The 19,256-nt window shown below is 41.0% G+C and overlaps 1 protein-coding gene across 3 annotated transcripts in view; it reads right to left on the bottom strand.

Annotated features, from left to right (window-relative positions):
* The window catches only part of ttc27 (tetratricopeptide repeat domain 27), an 80,942-nt gene that overhangs the window by 41,394 nt on the left and 20,292 nt on the right, over positions 1-19,256 (bottom strand). For all 3 annotated transcript variants that reach the window (XM_026190483.2, XM_080287812.1, XM_080287811.1), the window contains exons 6-9: positions 18,925-19,083; positions 17,534-17,673; positions 11,575-11,687; positions 3,494-3,560 (exon numbers count right to left, since the gene is read on the bottom strand). In XM_026190483.2, coding sequence (XP_026046268.1) covers positions 3,494-3,560; positions 11,575-11,687; positions 17,534-17,673; positions 18,925-19,083 — 479 coding nt within the window. The remainder of the gene's footprint in view (positions 1-3,493; positions 3,561-11,574; positions 11,688-17,533; positions 17,674-18,924; positions 19,084-19,256) is intronic.

The following is a 19,256-nucleotide window of genomic DNA, read 5'->3' as shown; positions in this document are numbered from 1 at the left end:
TGCTGTGCACTGTAGTGGGAAATCAAGCAGCAAGCTTTAGTGAGAACACCTAATTATTAAAACCTATTACAGCCACAAAGTCTTTATCTGTGTGCTGTGGTGATAATCTGCTGTATAATAGCTGGCACAGCTTAGTGGTTTAGCTTTAGATGAGCTGATTAAAGGGAAAGCGGGGAGGGTGTGTTCAGCAGATTTACTGGTAGGTAGATGTCAGAGAGACGACTGAAGCTTTTCATCTGAATTCATGTCTCGACTCATCTTTAATCAGAACAAGTTATACAACAGTAACTTTCTACACACTGTATATTTATGACAATGGAAATGCGTGATAAAAGAGATACATGGTTCGAGGTGAGATAAACAAACACTAATGATCTTTGTGGATGCTTAGCAAGTCTTGCTGGAGTCATTAATGCAACAGTAAATTGTCCTAATTATGCAGTTATTCCTCTACCAACATCAATCGTTGAGCAATTAAAAAAAAAAATCAAACGATAAAGCATCCAAAGCGTTTGTCATGTCGCTCCTGACGCAAATGGGTGTTTCTTAACAGCAACGAGAAGACAGAGGAAGTTTTGATGGTGACGACTAAATCCACTTATTATATTGATTATTTTCTGTTATGTTTGACTGAATGCTTTGGAGTAACAGAAAAAAAGCTTAGAAAAAATGTTGCATACTTCATAATTACAAGTAGTAAAACCCGTCCAAACTCGATGCTTTTTAGAACCTTAAAGATGCGTACAAACTGAAAGCAGTGTCCTTGTTGCATATCATTACTACATATCATTCACTCCTATTGTGCATAAACAAATACCCACAATGAAATGAAGAGGGGGTCAAAATTACAATACAACAATTTGAGAGACTGATGAAGTCCGATAGGGACAGATTCAATACAGCAGACAGCTGTCGACAAGAAACTGAGACTCCGTTATGAGGAGACAGGTTTGCTTGGGAGCAGGTTATACTTATACTAAATTTATGTATTTATTTTTGTAGGTACTGAGTATGGTGATCAAAACTGAGTTAATGTGAGAGGCATTTAGGACAGTGTGTAATGCTGCAAAGAGTAGACTGGGGCTGAACAAACATCTGGATGTGAGAGGAGACATCAGGCTGTGTCACATGGGAATAAGACCTGTGTGAGTTTTTACTGCAACCCTGAGATGAGGTTCAATTTATTCATTAACTGCAGAATACCATGAGCTCTTGTTGTGGGCCAGGCTTTCACCTTCTTCAGTTGCAAAGGGAGTCAGGCCAATTTACCCTTCTTCCAGCATAATTCATGTCCTGCAAACGCATCGATCTGCATAAAGATTTCTGTTCGGATGGTAGGGCAGAGCCTTGTCACCTACCGTACACGTGCTTTGGTACAGTTCTCCAAAATTAACAGATTCATTGAATTAAAGCCAGGGCAATAAATAAATCCGTATTGCTACATTTACGGTCTCTTTTTGTTTTTGAAGATCATTGTTTTTCTTAAAAAAATAATAAAAAAAACCTGACATATTTACTATGCAGTGTTCTGATGTACGAGTGGTGCAGAAATAGAGATCAGACAGAGAGATCTGTGAGGAAGCATGTTTGCAGAGATGAAAGGGATATAGATATAATGGTCCTAACTGGAACCTAGACACAAGTCAGATCCTTAAATCCTCTTTGTTGGGTTTCCAGCAGCTGGTAGTTTGCTGAGGTGCATCATCAATCCCTGTGATACTGCTGCCTGAACCCTACACAAGCTGCCAAAGTCTCATAAGCTTCTCTCTAGAATGAATTCAAAGTTTCACTGCAGAGATGAAACAACTCGGTTGATTTTTGTGCAGCTTATTATTAGTGCCTGTAATATTCCCTGTTACACTCAAATCATGGGCGAAAAGCTCCTGTAATAACTGACACATTAGCAGTGCTGAGAGATGTTCTTCTAGTAAGGTGATAGGATTCAGGTATCGATGAAGACAGCCAGACATGTGACAACCATCTAACCAGCCTGCAGATTCCTGGATCTACATGTAGGCTGGGAAGATGCCTGCCCACAGAGCCAGCAGCTGCTTGCAGCAGCATTTCCAGCCAACGCAGTGAGACACAGATATGCTGCCATCTTATTTTGTATACACAGCTGGCTTCATAATAACTACTGCTCAACTTCAAAGAAAAGTGATGAACAGAGAATAACCACTGGCATAGTACAAATGTACCCACAAATATATTTGTTTCCAATTGGATAGCACCAATAAACATGGACACGCAGACTTGCATATTGCCTTATCTTGTTAGGATTTCAGGTAATGCACCAGGATTAAAAATGTAGGTACAGGACAAAGTAATTAACATTTTTCAAAGAAATACAGAGCAGCTGTTCTGATCTGACTTTGACTGCCACATACTCTTCTTTCTAGTATTTCCAATTTACTTTCTTTGCAAAACAAAGTCTTACATATCATGAGCTCAAAAAGTTACAACCACTCATATCCTAAGTGTAAATAACAGTGCTGTGTCAATTTACAGCCATAGTGACAAAGACTGAATCATTATATTAGGACCAGTGGTGAGAATGTGACAATGTGTCATTTTAACAATCAAATCTAATGTGTTCCAAGACCTCATGAAAGGAAACAAAAGCGTTATTATCAGGCTTAAGCAAGCCAGAACAACTAGTAGGACACACTTAACTATTCAATAATCCCACCAGTACAGTATTTGTTGCTTCTTTTTGCCAAGTACAAATTTAAAGTGCATCCTAGTGGCTAACCAAATAATTACAGCAAAGCTAAGGTTTGAAGTTTTGAAGACGTGCATGCTCTCCAGAGTGAATTATGGTGACAATATTCATCTCAAATACAGCTTTATTTAAAAAGGGATTTTTAGGTTATTTAATTAAACAATTATGTTGTACTCATGAATATACATTGATTAGCGTGTAATTATATCTTCCAACTAACATCATCATAACGATAAAATCGTAGTAGTGGTCCCACTACAGTTTGTCTGCCACTACAAAAAGTTCCATTAAAGTTTTCAGGAATTGCCTTCATAAAAATTACTGGTTGTTTTTGGGAGTGTCCCTAAAGATTTATGGTTACGTTTCCCTCAACATGAGCTCAGCTTTCTTACTGCTCACCTTTGGGTGAGCCATTTCATCATTTTTGTATTGTGGCTTATGTTTGTATGTCCACTTCAATTTGCTGGTACGACGATATTTTCAGCACTCTGCTGAAAAACTTACATTTAGGATGTTTACCAATCTAACTGCAAGTCTGGTTGTACATATCTTATTTATTGCCTGTATAAGCAAGATGAATGAGGCCCAAATAGTGATTTATACACTGCTGCATTATTTTTCATTTTGTTAATTCTAAGTTTCACTGTTAATCAGAGGAGTGTATGTGTCGGCTGGGTTAAAAAAGGCAAGGCATACTACCAAAGTCATTTCTCTTTAGTATTACAGGGAAAACTTACAATGCTGGTCATAAAAAAGTAAACAATGACTTACAGACGTGAAGGCCAGGAGTTCTTCTTCTGTTAGTTTGTGCACAGGGTTATTCTTCTGGAAGTCAGTGCTGCAGACAAAAATATTTGTGAATAAATAGTGGAAAGATTAATACAAATATCCTATTTAACAAGTAAAACAACTGGTAACTTGAGCTTTAATTAACCAGATCCCCTCGGTGTGTCAGGGAATTTGGGTCGTTGACCCGGTGTTTTCGGCTTTGCCCCCGTTTAGTTTCCCATGCCTATTTCCTGTTTTATTTTTGATAACCTTTTGTTATCAGAGTCCCAGCAGAGAGGCAGAGCACCCCCAGAACCCCAAGTCTCCAAGCTTGCCCCAGACCCACCCTGGGGCAGCTAGGCTACCAGGCCAGTGTCCTACGTCCACCAAAACAGACCCTCCAGGCAGCCGCCAGAAAAACACCATCCAAGAGCCACCAGAGCCCCATCCGGGTCATGAACACAGCCCGAGGTTGAGCCCCCCAAGAAATCTGTCCCTAGAGAATCCCCAGACACCCCAAGCCCGTACCTACCCCCGCATCAACCACAGTAATGAAAGCGGAACACCCCCCCCCCATCCCCACTAGGCGATGGAGCCGACTAAAGGAGCCCAGAAGGATTGATCTATAGTGGTGGAAGAGGCTGTATTCAAAACTAATATGATCTATCTGACAGTCTCTATATTGGTTAGAATTAAGATTATTTTAATTTTTCCAGTTCATTAGTACAATCTTATTCATCTCAGTAGTGATGTCATCCAAGTTGACCAACAAGCAAACTAGGGGGGAGGCTGGATTGTTACATTTCGGACCACCGATTTCCAAGATCAAAAATGGTCTTTTACACAACTCTTGAGCCAATGTGGATAACATCAGCCAACCATGCAAGCGCCTGGGAATGATTTATGATTTGTTACAATCAATAAAGGGTAGACCGTTAGAAATTGTTTTAATTATTATATATAAGTCAGCGTGGGAATTAATCAGAATCCACAGTGAGCTTTAAAAGTACTTTTTCTAAGAGGTAAATTTCAGATCTGCCAAGAGCTCAAGAGGGAGAAAAGAGAAACCAGACAAGGTCACATTCCCAGAGTTAAAGGGACCATGGAGAATTCATAACCAGAGTCTCTGCTGTTTAAGCCCTTGGCAAGGAATTAATAAATACTGATTATATCCTGGGATTAGCACTCATTAATACAAAAAGCAGTGACAATAAAGACAAGTTATTAAAATGTTTAAATATACTATACAGGGCTCGCAAAATCGCTAGCCCGACGTCCCGGAGCTAGCGATATCTATATTTTCTCAAGGTTTCTATACTAGGTTGAGTGTCAAATGACTACCTAGCTTAATTTTTGAATAAATGTGGTCTGCTAACACTCTGGAAGACACACACTATACAAGAGACTTGTTCTTAACACTGTTTTGTAGTGGTATCAGGGTGTACAGATCTTCCTTTAATTTAAACAGACCTGCTGCTCATCAATCATCTCCTAGCAATCTCACTGACTGCTCCACTGGCCTTCAGTTGGCCCATTCAGTTCCAGCACCAGCATAGGAAATTAATCACCAGGTTACTGTGAAGATAACTATTTTTATATATTACATTTTAGTCTATTTTTTTTATCCCTTTGCCTGGATTAAACCACCAGGACAAACACGTTCACAAATAACAGTCACTCAGCTATAAATTTAGAGAAAACTACAGGTCACAAAAAAAAGAAAGGGTTGGGTAAAAGAAGTGTTGATGAACTCTAAACTTTACATAGAAAAACATACAACTTATTAACTGACTCTGGAAAAATGTTTGTGCAGGTGGTAAATGTACACAGTCACACATTCAGTTTACTACCCACTGCACTATATTCCAGTGACTGTCATCTAAGACCAGAGCACAGCCCTTAGTACACCACTGATAGACATAATTAAATCTTAAGAATCAGGGAATTCGATCCATTGACGGACCTTTGTTTGGTTTTGATGCTGACCCCATATTGGCTTTTTTCTGGTTTATGTAAGTTAATACTGCTCTGCCTGGTAACCAGGCAGAATTCATAGCTATGTAACATAGCAAAACAGTTGGGACGACATCAGCTAACTCATGCAAACTCCTGGGGCTTACTGGCTGAAAAACTGCCTGGGGTGTCACATATTTATGAAATATAAAGGATCATGAGGTTCCCTCACCCCCAGAGCTGACAGGGGGTGAGGGCCAGGTTAGCAAAAGAGAGAAGAAGTGATAAAGAGATAAATAGAAGAAGGAAGAGGAAAAAAGAGAGACTTAAAAACAGTAAAGACGAGTGGGGAGCGTATAGCACAGGTTATCCTCCACCCGCGACAATCATGTCCCACAAGGGCCAAAGTCCAGTGCCAGATAGTCATGGGCTATCTATTAAGGTGTCTTGTTTGGTAACACACTTGCTCAATTTTTTTTTTTTTGCCTGTCCCGTTTGGCTCTTTTGCCATCAGAATTGTTGTCTAAAGGCAAAGAAAGATGCCCAACGGATTTACTTTACCAAATTGACCATCCCAGCCTTGCCGTAATGGTCCATTTGATTCACCTTTTATTGTTTATTTTATTTTCACTTGCTGAATACGGGACAGACTTGACTGGAGGAAAGAAGGGGAGAAAGAAAGAGGGAAAGAGAAACAGCTGAGAAGAGGGACGGGGGAGAAGGGCAAAAGACAAAAACCAACAGAATGAGCAGAAGAAGAAAAAAAAAAAAGAAATAAAAAAAGCATATATCAATCACCTGGATCACCTGCTGAGAAAGAAAAAAGAAAACAAGCAGAAGAGAACAAGAGTAATAGAATAAACAACATCACAATGATATATGGGAATATGACAGTAAATACTAAATATTAAAGATTATTGTGCAGCACATAAGATCAACAGAACACAGTGTGCTTTGAGGTAGGAGCCAAAAGGGTGTAGTTTGTGGGTGTGATCACCCGTGTGTACACCTGTGAGCATGGACGCGCTTGTTATTTTAAAAGGTTCCTTCATGTAATGATCTGCTAGAGGGTGTGGGGGGGCCACAGCCCCGTCCTCCAGGGCATGAAGCAGGTATGGAGGAGATCAAAACTCCAGACATCCAGAGGCCCCCAGAACACAAGAGACCAAGGAAGACCAACAGAGGGGCAGCCACGCCACTGTCCCAGAAAGAGCTGAGGAGAGTCCCAGATGAGAGCTCACTCAGCAGCCGCGGAGCAGAAGCCAGGGGGAGTTGCAGTGACGCGCCCGTGAGCTCCGCCGGCAGCCAGTCGTGCCTGAGTGACCGAGCCCCAGGCCGAGAGGCCGGGGGCACCCCACCTCCGAAGTGGCCCGAGCAAGCCCCAGGCTCCAGGCCCCGATAAGCGGCCGCCAAGGAGTGAGCCGGTGTGTACCCGAACGCCCATCCCCAGACACAAAGAACCACCAACGCACCGATGTCTGAGGGGGTCCACCACTGGCAGGGGAAGTGGTGGGGGGAGATAGGCCTCCAAACCTTGGAGGGCCTGAGATGTCCCCAGAGAGGTGGCGTCTGATACCCAACCTGACATATAGACACAGAAATACAGGCACACACAGACACAAACATCCATTCCCACCCTCATGCTCTCATATGCACTTACTCCACACTCAACCAACGTGGAGACAGACATAAAGAGACGCTGTACTAGGGCTGCTCAATTAATCGAATTTTAATCACGATTACGATCTGGGCTTTCAACGATCATTAAAAATGACTGAGCCGATTATTAGCCCCTCCCTCATTTATCCGCGACACCTAAAGGCCGGTCCGTGAAAATATTGTCGGGCATAAACCGGTCCGTGGCACAAAAAAGGTTGGAGACCGCTGATTAAGAGGACCCGAGGGAAGCCCGGAAAGCTAAGCAGAAGTTATTTGGAGAGGAGAGTGACTGCCGTTGGTTGAAAAGAGAGGTAAAAAAAAAACTTCAGTGGTGTTGCACACTATTTTATATTATTTTTTAAAGTCATTATTCAATACATTGTTATTGTTAACCCTTTAAAGCCAGTCAGAGCAGCACGCTCCGTTTTGCGTAACTATTTTTAAATCCCTGTAGAACCTGAACCGTGTAAGCTAGCGCAATAATTTTTTTTGCATATGAAACCGGAGGAGTTGTACTTACATCTGATGCCATCAGCTTGTCCTCGGTCACGGTTTCCTTCCACATATAGCTTTGCAAAAATTGCATAAAAAGCGCTTGCAGGAACAAAAACATAATATTCCAGAAACACGCTTTGCCGATCCGATCAGCTGTTCGTAACACTTCCCACAGTGAAACAGACGTCAGCGCGAACTGTCGCATGTCCGCCATTTCCTGGCCGAAACCGGAAGTGACGTCATTTTCGCGGAAAATGTATTTTTTTTTTACTTGTACGCCTTAAAAACCTATACTGGTCATGTTTGACTTTTCTGAATAGTTTCTGGGATGCTTAGAACTCGAATTGCACTGCTGGAAATAGTTTATTTTGATGCACCTGCTGTTTTCTTTGCAAATTTGCATCATAGGATTGTTTTTTTGTTTTTCCTGCAGTATATAAAAATTGGTGTATCTCCAAAATAAAACTATGAAGACACTCAAAATAAATTTCCTGTTGTTGTAAACTATTTTTTGCAACTTTTTTGTATTTAAAGTTTTGAGGGATAAACCTCTTAAATTTCTCCAAGTAGAAATATATGTAAAAAACAAAAACGATTTTCAATTTTTTTGTAGTTTATTGCACTTTTTTGCAATTAATGTAGTTACTATGGACTTAACGCATACATATTATTAAAATATGGGCTATAACAGTTGCATAGCAACTTGAAATGCTCCCACAAACGGCACTACAACATGTAAAACCGTTTCTTCGCCCGCTTTGAGACGACCAAGCCCTCAGCTGCCACACCACTTCCACCCGCCCCCAGCACTGGCACACTAACACTTAGGGAGCACCAAGTGAGGTGTGTTCTAAGGTCAGTGAATCCCAGGAAGGCAGCAGGTCCTGATGGAATACATGGAAAGGTTCTCAGAGCATGTGCTGACGAACTGACCGGAGTCTTCACTAAAATCTTCAACCTTTCCTTGTCATCAAACAACGTCCCGCCCTGCCTCAAAACCTCCACCATCATCCCCATCGCCAAGAAGACAGCTGTGGCCAGCCCAAATGACTACAGGCCTGTTGCACTTACGCCTGTAGTGATGAAGTGCTTTGAGAGACTGGTCTGTTAGCACATCAGGGCCGGTCTGCCTCCCACTCTGGACCCCCACCAATTTGCCTACTAAATCGTTCCACCGAGGACGCTATCACCATAGCGCTCCACACTGCGCTGAGTCACCTGGAGCACCGAGGAAGCTATGTGAGAATGCTCTTTCTGGACTTCAGCTCAGCATTCAATCATATCATCCCGGAGATCCTGGTCCAGAAACTGTCTCACCTGGGACTCTCCACCCCCATCTGCCTCTGGATCAAGGACTTCCTGACAAATAGACCACAGTCTGTCAGACTCGGCCCCCACCGGTCCAGCACCATCACACTCAGCACCGGGTCTCCACAAGGATGTGTTTTGAGTCCCCTCCTGTTTACGCTCTACACATCCGACTGCTCCCCTACCCATCTCTCAAACACCATCATAAAGTTCGCGGATGACACCACAGTGGTTGGACTCATCTCAAGGGGGGAGGAGTCGGACTACAGAGATGAGGTCAACAGACTGACTGAGTGGTGTTCAGTTAAGAACCTCCAACTGAACACCACGAAAACTAAAGAACTTATCTTGGACTTCAGGAAGGGCAGAGCAGACCCGGCCCCACTTTACATTCACGGGAGCTGTGTGGAGAGGGTACACTCCATGAGGTTTCTGGGCGTGCAGATCTCTGATGACCTCTCCTGGACTGCAAATACCACGGCGGTGGTTAAAAAGGCCCAGCAGCGTCTCCACTTTCTGAGAGTGCTCAGGAGGAACAACCTGGAGGAGAGGCTGCTGGTGACATTTTACAGAGCCACCATAGAGAGCATCCTAACGTACGGCATAACAACATGGTATGCAGGGTGCTCAGCTGCAGACAGGAAAGTACTGCAGAGGGTCATCAACACAGCCCAGAAGATCACTGGCTGCTCTCTGCCCAGCCTGGAGGTCACTGCAAACTCTCGGTACCTCAGCAGAGCTGGCAATATCATCAAGGACTACTCTCACCCCAGCAACCAACTGTTTGAACTATTACCGTCAGGCCGACGGTACAGGTCACATAAAACCAGGACAAACAGATTCAGGGATAGCTTCTTTCCCAGAGCTATCACCGTAGTGAATAAGCACAAAAACAATTGAACCTATTCCATACCGTCACTGTCATTATATTATGCTGCTATTCATACTGTCATTATATTAATGCTGCTATCCTGTATATATTGTACATACTATTGTTTGAGTACTTACGATTGGTTTTTTTTGTACTTTTTATATTTTACATTTATATTTATTATTGAAACTTGCACCAAGGGAGTGGCACTCCAATTTCGTTGTACTCTGTACAATGACAATAAAGGCTATTCTATTCTATTCTAAAAAAAATAATATAAGCTCTGGCGGACTTGGTTCTATGGTGGGTCTTAAAGGGTTAAATAAATATCGTCAAATAATCGCGATCTCAATTTCAGTGAAAATAATCGTGATTATCATTTTTGCCATAATCGAGCAGCCCTACGCTGTACACACAATCACACTCCCCAAGCGTACTCTACGAACCGGGTCTAGGTACCCTTGCCCCTGGAGGGGGGAACTGCACCCAGACCCAGGTGGTGTTTCCCTTTTCCCTGCGGTGGGGGGGCAGACCGCCCCAACTCCGCAGCAGCAGGGAGGCCCCACACTCCAGACCGCAGTCGGACGGCCAACCTATCCTCCTAGCCCCCCCGCTCCAGCAGGTCGCAGAGAATGGGGGTGGGAGAAGACTCCAAACCTCCCTCCACCCGCTCATATGTAGTGTTGATGCATGTGTGTTCTAAGGTGCATTTAAAACCCAGGAGGGCATGGAGCTACCTGCCAGAGAGCAGCAGGTAAGCGCATGGTCCCTCCTGCTAACCCTCAATGTCTAAGTGTATTTAAAATTGAGAGGTGGGCAACGACGCCAGGGGTGAGGTTGTACACCCTGATGGTAATTTGGAGTCCATGTAGCGTGCCCACCCCCAAGATCCTATATGTATGTGTAATGAGAGTGTGAGTAATGTGAATGTCTAAGTTGTGGGATAAAATTGAGGCAGACAGAAGGGGACGGGGGACGGGGGACGGGGACGGGGACGGGGGGGGGTAGCCTCCTCCTCTTATTTGGAGAGGAGAGGATAATGGCTGCTGAAGAAAGAATGCCGCTGGTTGAAAAGAGGTAAAAGAGCTTCAGTGGTGTGGAAACATTATGGGTTCGCGGAGTCAGACGTGGATCAAGACAGTGTGTAAACTTTGCTACGGTGTCGTAGCTGCACCACAGAGCCGGTGCTCACACGGTAAATCGACATACCTCAATGTCAGTTTGATGCAATTGTACACTGTGTGGCTACACAGCTTGCCTTGATGTTTGGTTATTTGTATGCATAAATATTATGGAGTATTTTGAAGTTCACTAAACACAGATGTTTACATTTTTCATTTATTTTTTATATTGCAAACATTTGCACTGTTATCAGTATTTGCACACTATTTTATATTATTTTTTGACCATCTTTTAAGCCATTATTCAACACATTGTTATTGTTAAATAAATATCGTCAAATAATCGAGATCTGAATTTCAGTGAAAATAATCATGATTATCATTTTTGCCATAATCGAGCAGCCCTAGAATATGGCATATATTCATGCAGGGGCAAACTGAACTGAGGGGATCATTAGATCTAAATAGATGTGCAGGATGGTGAGAAATTATTTCAGTCTTCAGGCCTGAGACACAATTTCTTCTGACATCCAACAGATGAACTATTAACCCAATTAACCCGTCGTCGTTATGTATTACAATATACCTGCACTCTTAGTGGTTTTCCCACTGTTTTAAACAATTCTAACTGCAATTTTACGCACAGCTACAGTTCAGCTCTGAGGCAGCAGACTTACCAGATACCCAGGATGACGGCCTGTTCTTCAGCAGTTAGGTCAGGCAAGTGGTACTGATCTGGCTCTGCTAAATTGATTTTATCCAGTAGTGTGTCATCCCCCAGACTATAGTCCTGTAGGCAAAGAAACACAATGTGTACAATCAGCAGCCATAAACCACTGAATATGAAGACTATAAGGTTCTGCCAAGCGACTAAGCATACATTTTTGAATGTAGCATTACTTTTCAGAAATTGCTTGGAGCTACAATGTTAAGAAGGGTAAGGGTTTTAAATTTGAAGACTGTCTCAAACATGCTGCTACTTGGGGCCATCACTTCAATATGGATATTAGCAAGAAAATAACTCGTTTTACTGAGCATTCAAAGATAAGCTAAACAATCAAGATTTCAGTTAACTGCTGGTAACTAGTGATTCTGTTAATATGGTCACATAGATTGGAGGTAGAGGTAGGTTGCCACACAGTGGCTGCAAATTAGGACTTCCATATTTTAGGCCTCAATTTTCTCAGGTTTCTGTGCCAAACTGAGGTCTGTTGTGGTAAAGACAGCTGAGTATGAAGTCAAGGCTGATTTACTGCCCAAGCCACATGCAGTGGATTATGACTGAAAAGAGTGTCTGGAATTCCTCTAAAGACGATAAGGTGATATGTCATTCAGGAACGACCCATAGTATCTCTGCATCAAGAGAAATGTTCTCTTGCACCTCACCTATTCTTAAAGAGCTTTAGAATATAAGGTATATTAAACCATACATTAATGCAGTGCTTTAACGTATAAACTTTATGCATTTCTGATCAACCTCATTGCTAAAAGAAAATCACCAAACAACCAATACTCCATCTTTTTGCCCAGAGAGGGTGTGCTTTACTCAAATGGACTAGCAGTTCTCACTGGACCAATCAAATCAAATCAAAATTTATTTATATAGCACATATTAAAACAACAGTGTTGACCAATAACTGGAATGAAATACCAACCATACAACTATAAGCCTATTGCATGTAATAGCTTGGATCTTTGAAAGATCTTAGAAATGAATTGATTTAAAAGACCTGTTTAACTGCGGAATATATTTAAAAAGAGATGCTGTTTGATGGCTAAGAGGGTAATGTTCAGAGGTGATTAGTACTGGTTTAATAATATTTAGCTTGGTATTCCCCAGAAACAAAACAAAACTTCTAAGGTGCAAGTTCCACTTCCAAAGCTTTCAAAGCTGAATTTGAGTTTGTTACACTGCTGATTGCACAGTCACATTTGATTAAACCATGTCAGATGTCACTCACACTCACAAGTATCAGAAATAAAGGCACAAAAATCAGTATATGTAATTCTGCCTTTTTTTTCTAAAGATGTTTTTGGTAATTGAGGTGCTTCATTAAGACAGACTGCCTTGCACCTACCAACCAACAAGCTAATGGGTAGGCCTATATGGATAGATTATTCAGACATAACACACATAACATCTTTAACCTTCACCTACACGTGTACACACTCAGTTTGAATTTTTAGAGTCCTGCATAAGAACACCATGCAGTCAGGATGAGCTAAGGCTCAAACTACTTTACCAATTATGAGGTATTCAAAAATTCTGGACTTAATGATCAGTAACTGTCAGTGACAGGCAAGTGCATTCCTCTGGTCTGAGCAAACTCAATCAAATCCTCTGTTGTGATAATGTGGTTTGGCATCAGCAAAAAAACAGAAGCCCTGGATCTGTGGGTCTAAGTCCACTCAGACCCACAGCAACAGAAATGGCCCCGTTTCCCGGTTGGCACTAGGTTTGATTGGCCAGTGATAAACAGTCCCTACTCCTTGCCTCTCTACTTTCCTTCTATCCACTTGAGATGGGGAGACTGTGTGCTCTAGTTAATGACAGCTTTGATTGAGCCAATTTACTCCCCTCCACCAGTAATGAGGGTATTAGTGGTTTGAACATAGCACAAGGAACTGGACCTGAGCCATGGCTACAAGACTAAGAGCTCTATGGGCGCACTACAGGTAAGGCTCGAAAGATTTCAGAAAATGTATGTAAGCTAGAACCAGTGTCTCATTCCTAAATTCTTTAGCACCGACTACCAGTATCTTGGAATGTACATGGACTGAACTACATAGCTAATAAGGTTTTTGTTAGCATGATATAAAAAAAAAAAAAGAAAAAAAGAAAACACAACAAAATGTCCCTGACAGCTTTCAGTGAAATGTTAGCCCCTAGATCAAGGAAAAGTTCCACCTTTGTAATTGTGTTTTGCCACTGCTACGGTTAAATGTTAGATTAGCTTGAAATATGTGATTAGCTGGAAACAAAAACACTTAGTAAGTGAAATATTTGGGAAACTGATGGGGAAAAAAGAACTATTGCAATTATTACAAATCAGAAACAGAGTTTTTTTGGCTTGGCTACTTCTGAATGGCAGATGACTAACTGGGGAATTATGCTTCAATAGGAACTGCAAACCACTCTGAAACCTAATCCTCCCCCCCCCCAGAAGAGTGAATGCACATCTGGTTGATGCAGTCTGCAACTATTGCTATTAGCCTGCTGAGTACCATTGATTCCTCCTGTGAATTTCCAGCAAATATTTTGGAAAAGATTTTGAATTTATTAGATCAGATCAATAAAAAAGAAAATATGAATCATTGTCCATCAAGGGGGACAAATCAGGTCTTACACCTGATTTAGACCTCTGTGGTCTAAATCTGGCTTAATATCGGTTTAGGTCACAGGTTATAGTAAGTAGTTTAAGAGGGGTGTGGTTCCAATGTCACCATAGCATAGATTTACAGATGAAGGATAAATCCCCAGTGAGAAAGCTAGAGAGACGGTTCTGTCCATTGTGACTTTTTCTAGGTCTTAACAAGCTAGACAACGTATATAATCTCTTACCATGTTCTTGATCTGATTAACAATCTCATACCAGTTACACATGATAGGAAAAACCACCAGAGGCAGACACTTTATCAGATACCAGACAGACAGAGTGGCTCCTTTTAATGCAAAGGAAGTTGTAGCATGAATCCTGAATATCTAAGCTTTTTATCCTAAGTCGAAGGCTCAGCCTAGCCACCCTGTGCTCCAAAACAATGTTAACATGGACAATAAAACTCTAGCAAAAAAAAAGTGGAGGGTTTTGGTGTCACTTTTAGATTAGAAAAGGGGTTTTCATTTCCTTATCCAATTATACAGACTAGATGCCTGAATCTCTGGATACTAAGCAGGATTACTATCACAACAACAACACATTTCCAGCAGGGTACAACCACCCTGCCTCACATTTGTACAATCCACTTTACATCCAGTTCACAAGAGGACACGGATCTGCTTAACATGTAACAAATCAAGACCATCACTGTGAATAAAATGTGTTACAGTGATTGTTTTCGCTTGATTAACTTGCTTTTAATGTTAATGTTTTAAGTCAAATTCCTGTCTGAAAATGAAATGAATCACCCAGCCCGAGCTCACTGCCAGACTACACAGCATCCAGCAGTGTGAGGTAAATAAACCACCTCCATGTAAGCACACAATGCTGGCAAAAAGAACAAAAGGAGTCAGCCAGAGAGAGTGATTGACTGTGTAGGGACCTAAAACCAAACCTGCGTAGCGTAAGGATGAATGGGAGACTTACCAGGTATGATGGAGGGAAATTAGACAGTCATTGTGCAGTGTGTGTGGGAGATCGTTTAAATCTCTGTGCTTTACAGACCATTTAAAAGCAAGTTTCTCTCTGCCTGGAGAGCATAATGAAACATTTAGACAGTAACCATTCTTCTCTTTTCTGCTTGTTGGTGTTTTTGTGCGAGAGTGTGTGTGTCAGCACACTGTGGTGGGCATCTGACCAGTACTTCATCATGAAGTGGCTGACACATTTGAGCACTAGAGATCTGACTGTGCAACTTTGGGAAACACCAGAGAGGGAATTTAGGGAAGCAAAGTGATATTTTAGTTTTCATAGACACCAGGAAAATAGGTTGTCACACACCAAGATCTCTTTCGTACACACAAACTAAACTTAATATAAATGTAAAGAGGACCGAACTAAGGAGGACAATCTGATTTTGGCAGAGTGGATAGCAAAGGATTGTTTTGTCAGCCGATTTACGCAAAAAGTCAGACAAATCTATACCAGAGGTATGAAAACCACATGAGAGGTAGCTCTTAGAAGCGGTTACCTTTTAAAGTCAAGTTTAATCTAGAACTAGACCCAGGATGTTTGAGTAATTGTACAAATACATATCAAATAGAAACAAGGATAATTGACATTCTTCTGACATTCTCAAAAAAACCCAGCAAAAATCAATCTGGATCATAATATCTTTGCTCTTGTTTAGTTTATTAACAGTTGTTGTAAAAAGGTTTTATATGAGGATATCAGCATGCAGTTCCTGTCAAATGTGGCCAAAATAAAGACAGAAAAAAAAAGTCTGGGCTTTTACAGGTTCTCCTCTCTATAAATAAAAGTTCTTAACCATTTACAAAAACTTGGGTCACAGCAAAACCAATACAGTTTTAAAACAAGGTTAAATTTTATATTCACCTCAAGAAAAAAAAGAAATAATAAGAACAGTGTGGACGGACACCATGAAGGAAACAGTGGGTGGTACATTGGTTCAGATGTTCAACTCAGATGATGATAGCTCCCACTTCAAACTCTAAACTATTCATGTGAGGTTAAAAAGAAAGTAGTTGAAGCACTCTGAGTGATCAGTAAGACTAGAAAAAAAGTGCTAAATAAATGTGAGTTCCTTACATTATACAATGTGTCATGGTACATTTTAGAGCATTTCTAAGACAATGTTCATTGGGCACTAATATTAACTTTTCCTAAAATTTTAGAAGAACAGTGTGCAAAAACAAACAAAACCCGTCATGGTGACACAAATGCATAGTGGTGGGAACTCCACGTATCAACATCATGGTTTAAGGTTGCTTTGCTACTTCAGGTTCTGGTTACCTACCAAACAATCAGATTCATAAGCCACTGTCAGTTATCATTCACTTGGTTAAGTAGGCAACCTATATGCCAAAAGGCTACAGGGACCGGGTTTGATGCAGCCTAAACCATGCCTCTCTATAAAGACTTACGTATGCATGACTATGTGCATGTATGTCAATAATCAAAAATATTATGACAACACCTGCCTGATATGCTGTTGGTCTTGCACATGCAAAGTATTAGAGGTAGAATATGAATTTTAACTGCACTCCAGCATAAAAATTTTCATTTCTTTTCCCATTTCAGGAGAAAGATTGAGTTAAAGGCCTATATATTGAGAACTTGTAACTTGTAACAGAGAACTAACAGGGTCAACAGTATCAACAGGTTTCACAGGGTATTATAAAAGGTCCAGAAGTAGACACCCCCCTCTGCTGATGATGGTGGGTATTAAAAAGCATTTGCACCTCTGTAAATTTTGGCTAGCAGAAAAGGTTAAATGGGCAGACTGTTGCCAAGTCAACGAGACAGCTTCCATAAGCTATCCATTTTTAGAGGAGTCAAGGTTAGACTCTTGTCTGTTTATAGTATGGCCCCTGCCATTAAAGATTTTCTCCTAGTAAACTCAAACATACCCATTTTAAGTCACACATCAAACTTCAAATACTTATGCAATCACAAAACTGAATAAGAGAGACAGTTCAAGTACAAATGGTCTTAGAGTGTATAAAGGCAAAATAAAAAGGTTAATTCAAGTTAACCAAGAATATAAATACCAACAATAAACACATAGGTTTCATGGAATCTCTCTCAGTTTTGAAAGGTAAATTGTGAGTGTGTGGACATTAGCTTAAAGGTGGAAAAGACGATGTGTTATCAATGTGTGTGTAAGTGGGCTTAAGGGACATGTTGCAAGTTACCGAACTTTAAATAAATGTGTCTGAAACATAGAAGATAGAGGCTCAACAGTCAGTCAGCCGAACAACCAAAGTGCGCTGGGAAGAAGACAAACAGACGCTCATACCTTGGGAAGACTAGCCTGAGGTGTAGGGGTGGGAGTTTCCTCATCATTGATCTGACAAGGCTGGTCCTGCTTTCTTTTGACTTCAAGGATGAGCTGAGCCAAGTAGTTCTGCTGGAACCGGGTACGTTTGCCAAGGGCACCTACAGATGAAATCAGCTTAAAAGGTTTAGATATACTATGGTTAAATTTGGACATTTTATTCAGCATCACCACTGGTAACTACATTTGCATTATTCAACAAATAATGCAATAATGCAACATGTTGTCAGTCCAGCTTAGAATGTTGGACAACTATTGCTCTGTCCATACTTCAACACACCCAAATCTGAAATCAAGGATATCAAGGATTTATGAGGTTATGCTGAATATAAAGTTAGCAAAAAGCTAGCTAGCTACAGCAGCTGACATCTAAAGATCTCCTGAATATCTCTGAATATCAATTTCTTACAAAAAAAAAAAAAAAAAAAAAAAAAAAAAAAAAAATCACACATCAACTCTATAACTTTTGAAATGAAAGTTGATTGAATGATTGAAAAATGCCGGTGAGAAAGATAATAGTTATGTTCGTTTATATAAAAAGATCTTACTAGTGTAGACACTGCAGCAAAAATAACATATCTGAGAAGTTTAATTTATGGGCTAAATTGTTCTTAATAAAAGATAATGGTAAAAGGGGTGGCTGTAGCTCAGGTGGCAGAGCAGGTCACCTACTAATCAGAAGGTTGGTGGTGCTCCAGTCTGCATGCCAAATATCCTTGGGCAAGATACTAACCCCGTGTGTGAACACATGTGAACCCCATGTTAGTGCTACTTACATAGAAAGAACATAGAAAAAAAAAAGCGCTGTGTGGATGAGCGCTTTGAGTGCTCAGAGTAGAAAAGCGCTATAAAAGAACCAGCCCATTTACCAAAACGGGAACTAAAATATAAAAATACAGCATAAGTATTTAAAAACTTATTTTTTCCAATAAAAAGCTGCACGGGTGTAAAATGATAACTGGACAGTACTTCATAGAGTCCTATAATACAGCGCTGCAGCACACTGGAAAGATGAGCCACAGCCAGGGCACAAGGTTAATGTTACTTTATCACTTAAGAAGCTAATAGTTTATACTTTATCCTGTTTGTAGAATTCGAGAAATAACGAGTCACTGACTAAAACTAAAGCTCCTTCCTAAACAATAAGATCTCCAAGAGTTCAACATAGGCTAAACTACTGGAGACCTAATTCTGCAGCTCTAGTAGCTTTGGGTTTGCTAATAATAATTTGTTAAACTGTCAAATTGTGTTTCATGTAGAACTCCCTTTTGTCAACTCTCCCTGATTATACAGGCCTCCTATGGTTATCTGTCAATTCAGCATTCTTTTCTCCAGGTGTGTACTTCAGTTACCAGTCATGTTGATGGTGAGCCCCGAAAGCTCCCGAGCCTTCTCGATGTGTTCCTTGGCACGCTGGTACTCATAGTAGGTGAGACTAGTGTAGACGCACTCGAGGTGGAATTGAATAGCCAGGTTTCTGTGTTGTGATAACACAGACTGGCATTTGAGCACTGTAAAAGGAAAGGGAAGAACATTCCAGTGAGGATGAACATGAAACACAGATTAGCCATCTTACATTGTGATTTTGCAGTTAAAATGTTCAGAGATTGTCAAAGTAGCTGAGAAAACACCAGGGGTCCAGTTTCTTTTCTATGCATGAACCAAATATATCTATGCTCCTTAC

This window comes from Astatotilapia calliptera, chromosome 13, assembly GCF_964374335.1.
Source record: "Astatotilapia calliptera chromosome 13, fAstCal68.1, whole genome shotgun sequence".
In the NCBI taxonomy this organism is placed as follows: Eukaryota; Metazoa; Chordata; class Actinopteri; order Cichliformes; family Cichlidae; genus Astatotilapia; species Astatotilapia calliptera.
This window is presented reverse-complemented; position numbering and strand designations above follow the sequence as displayed.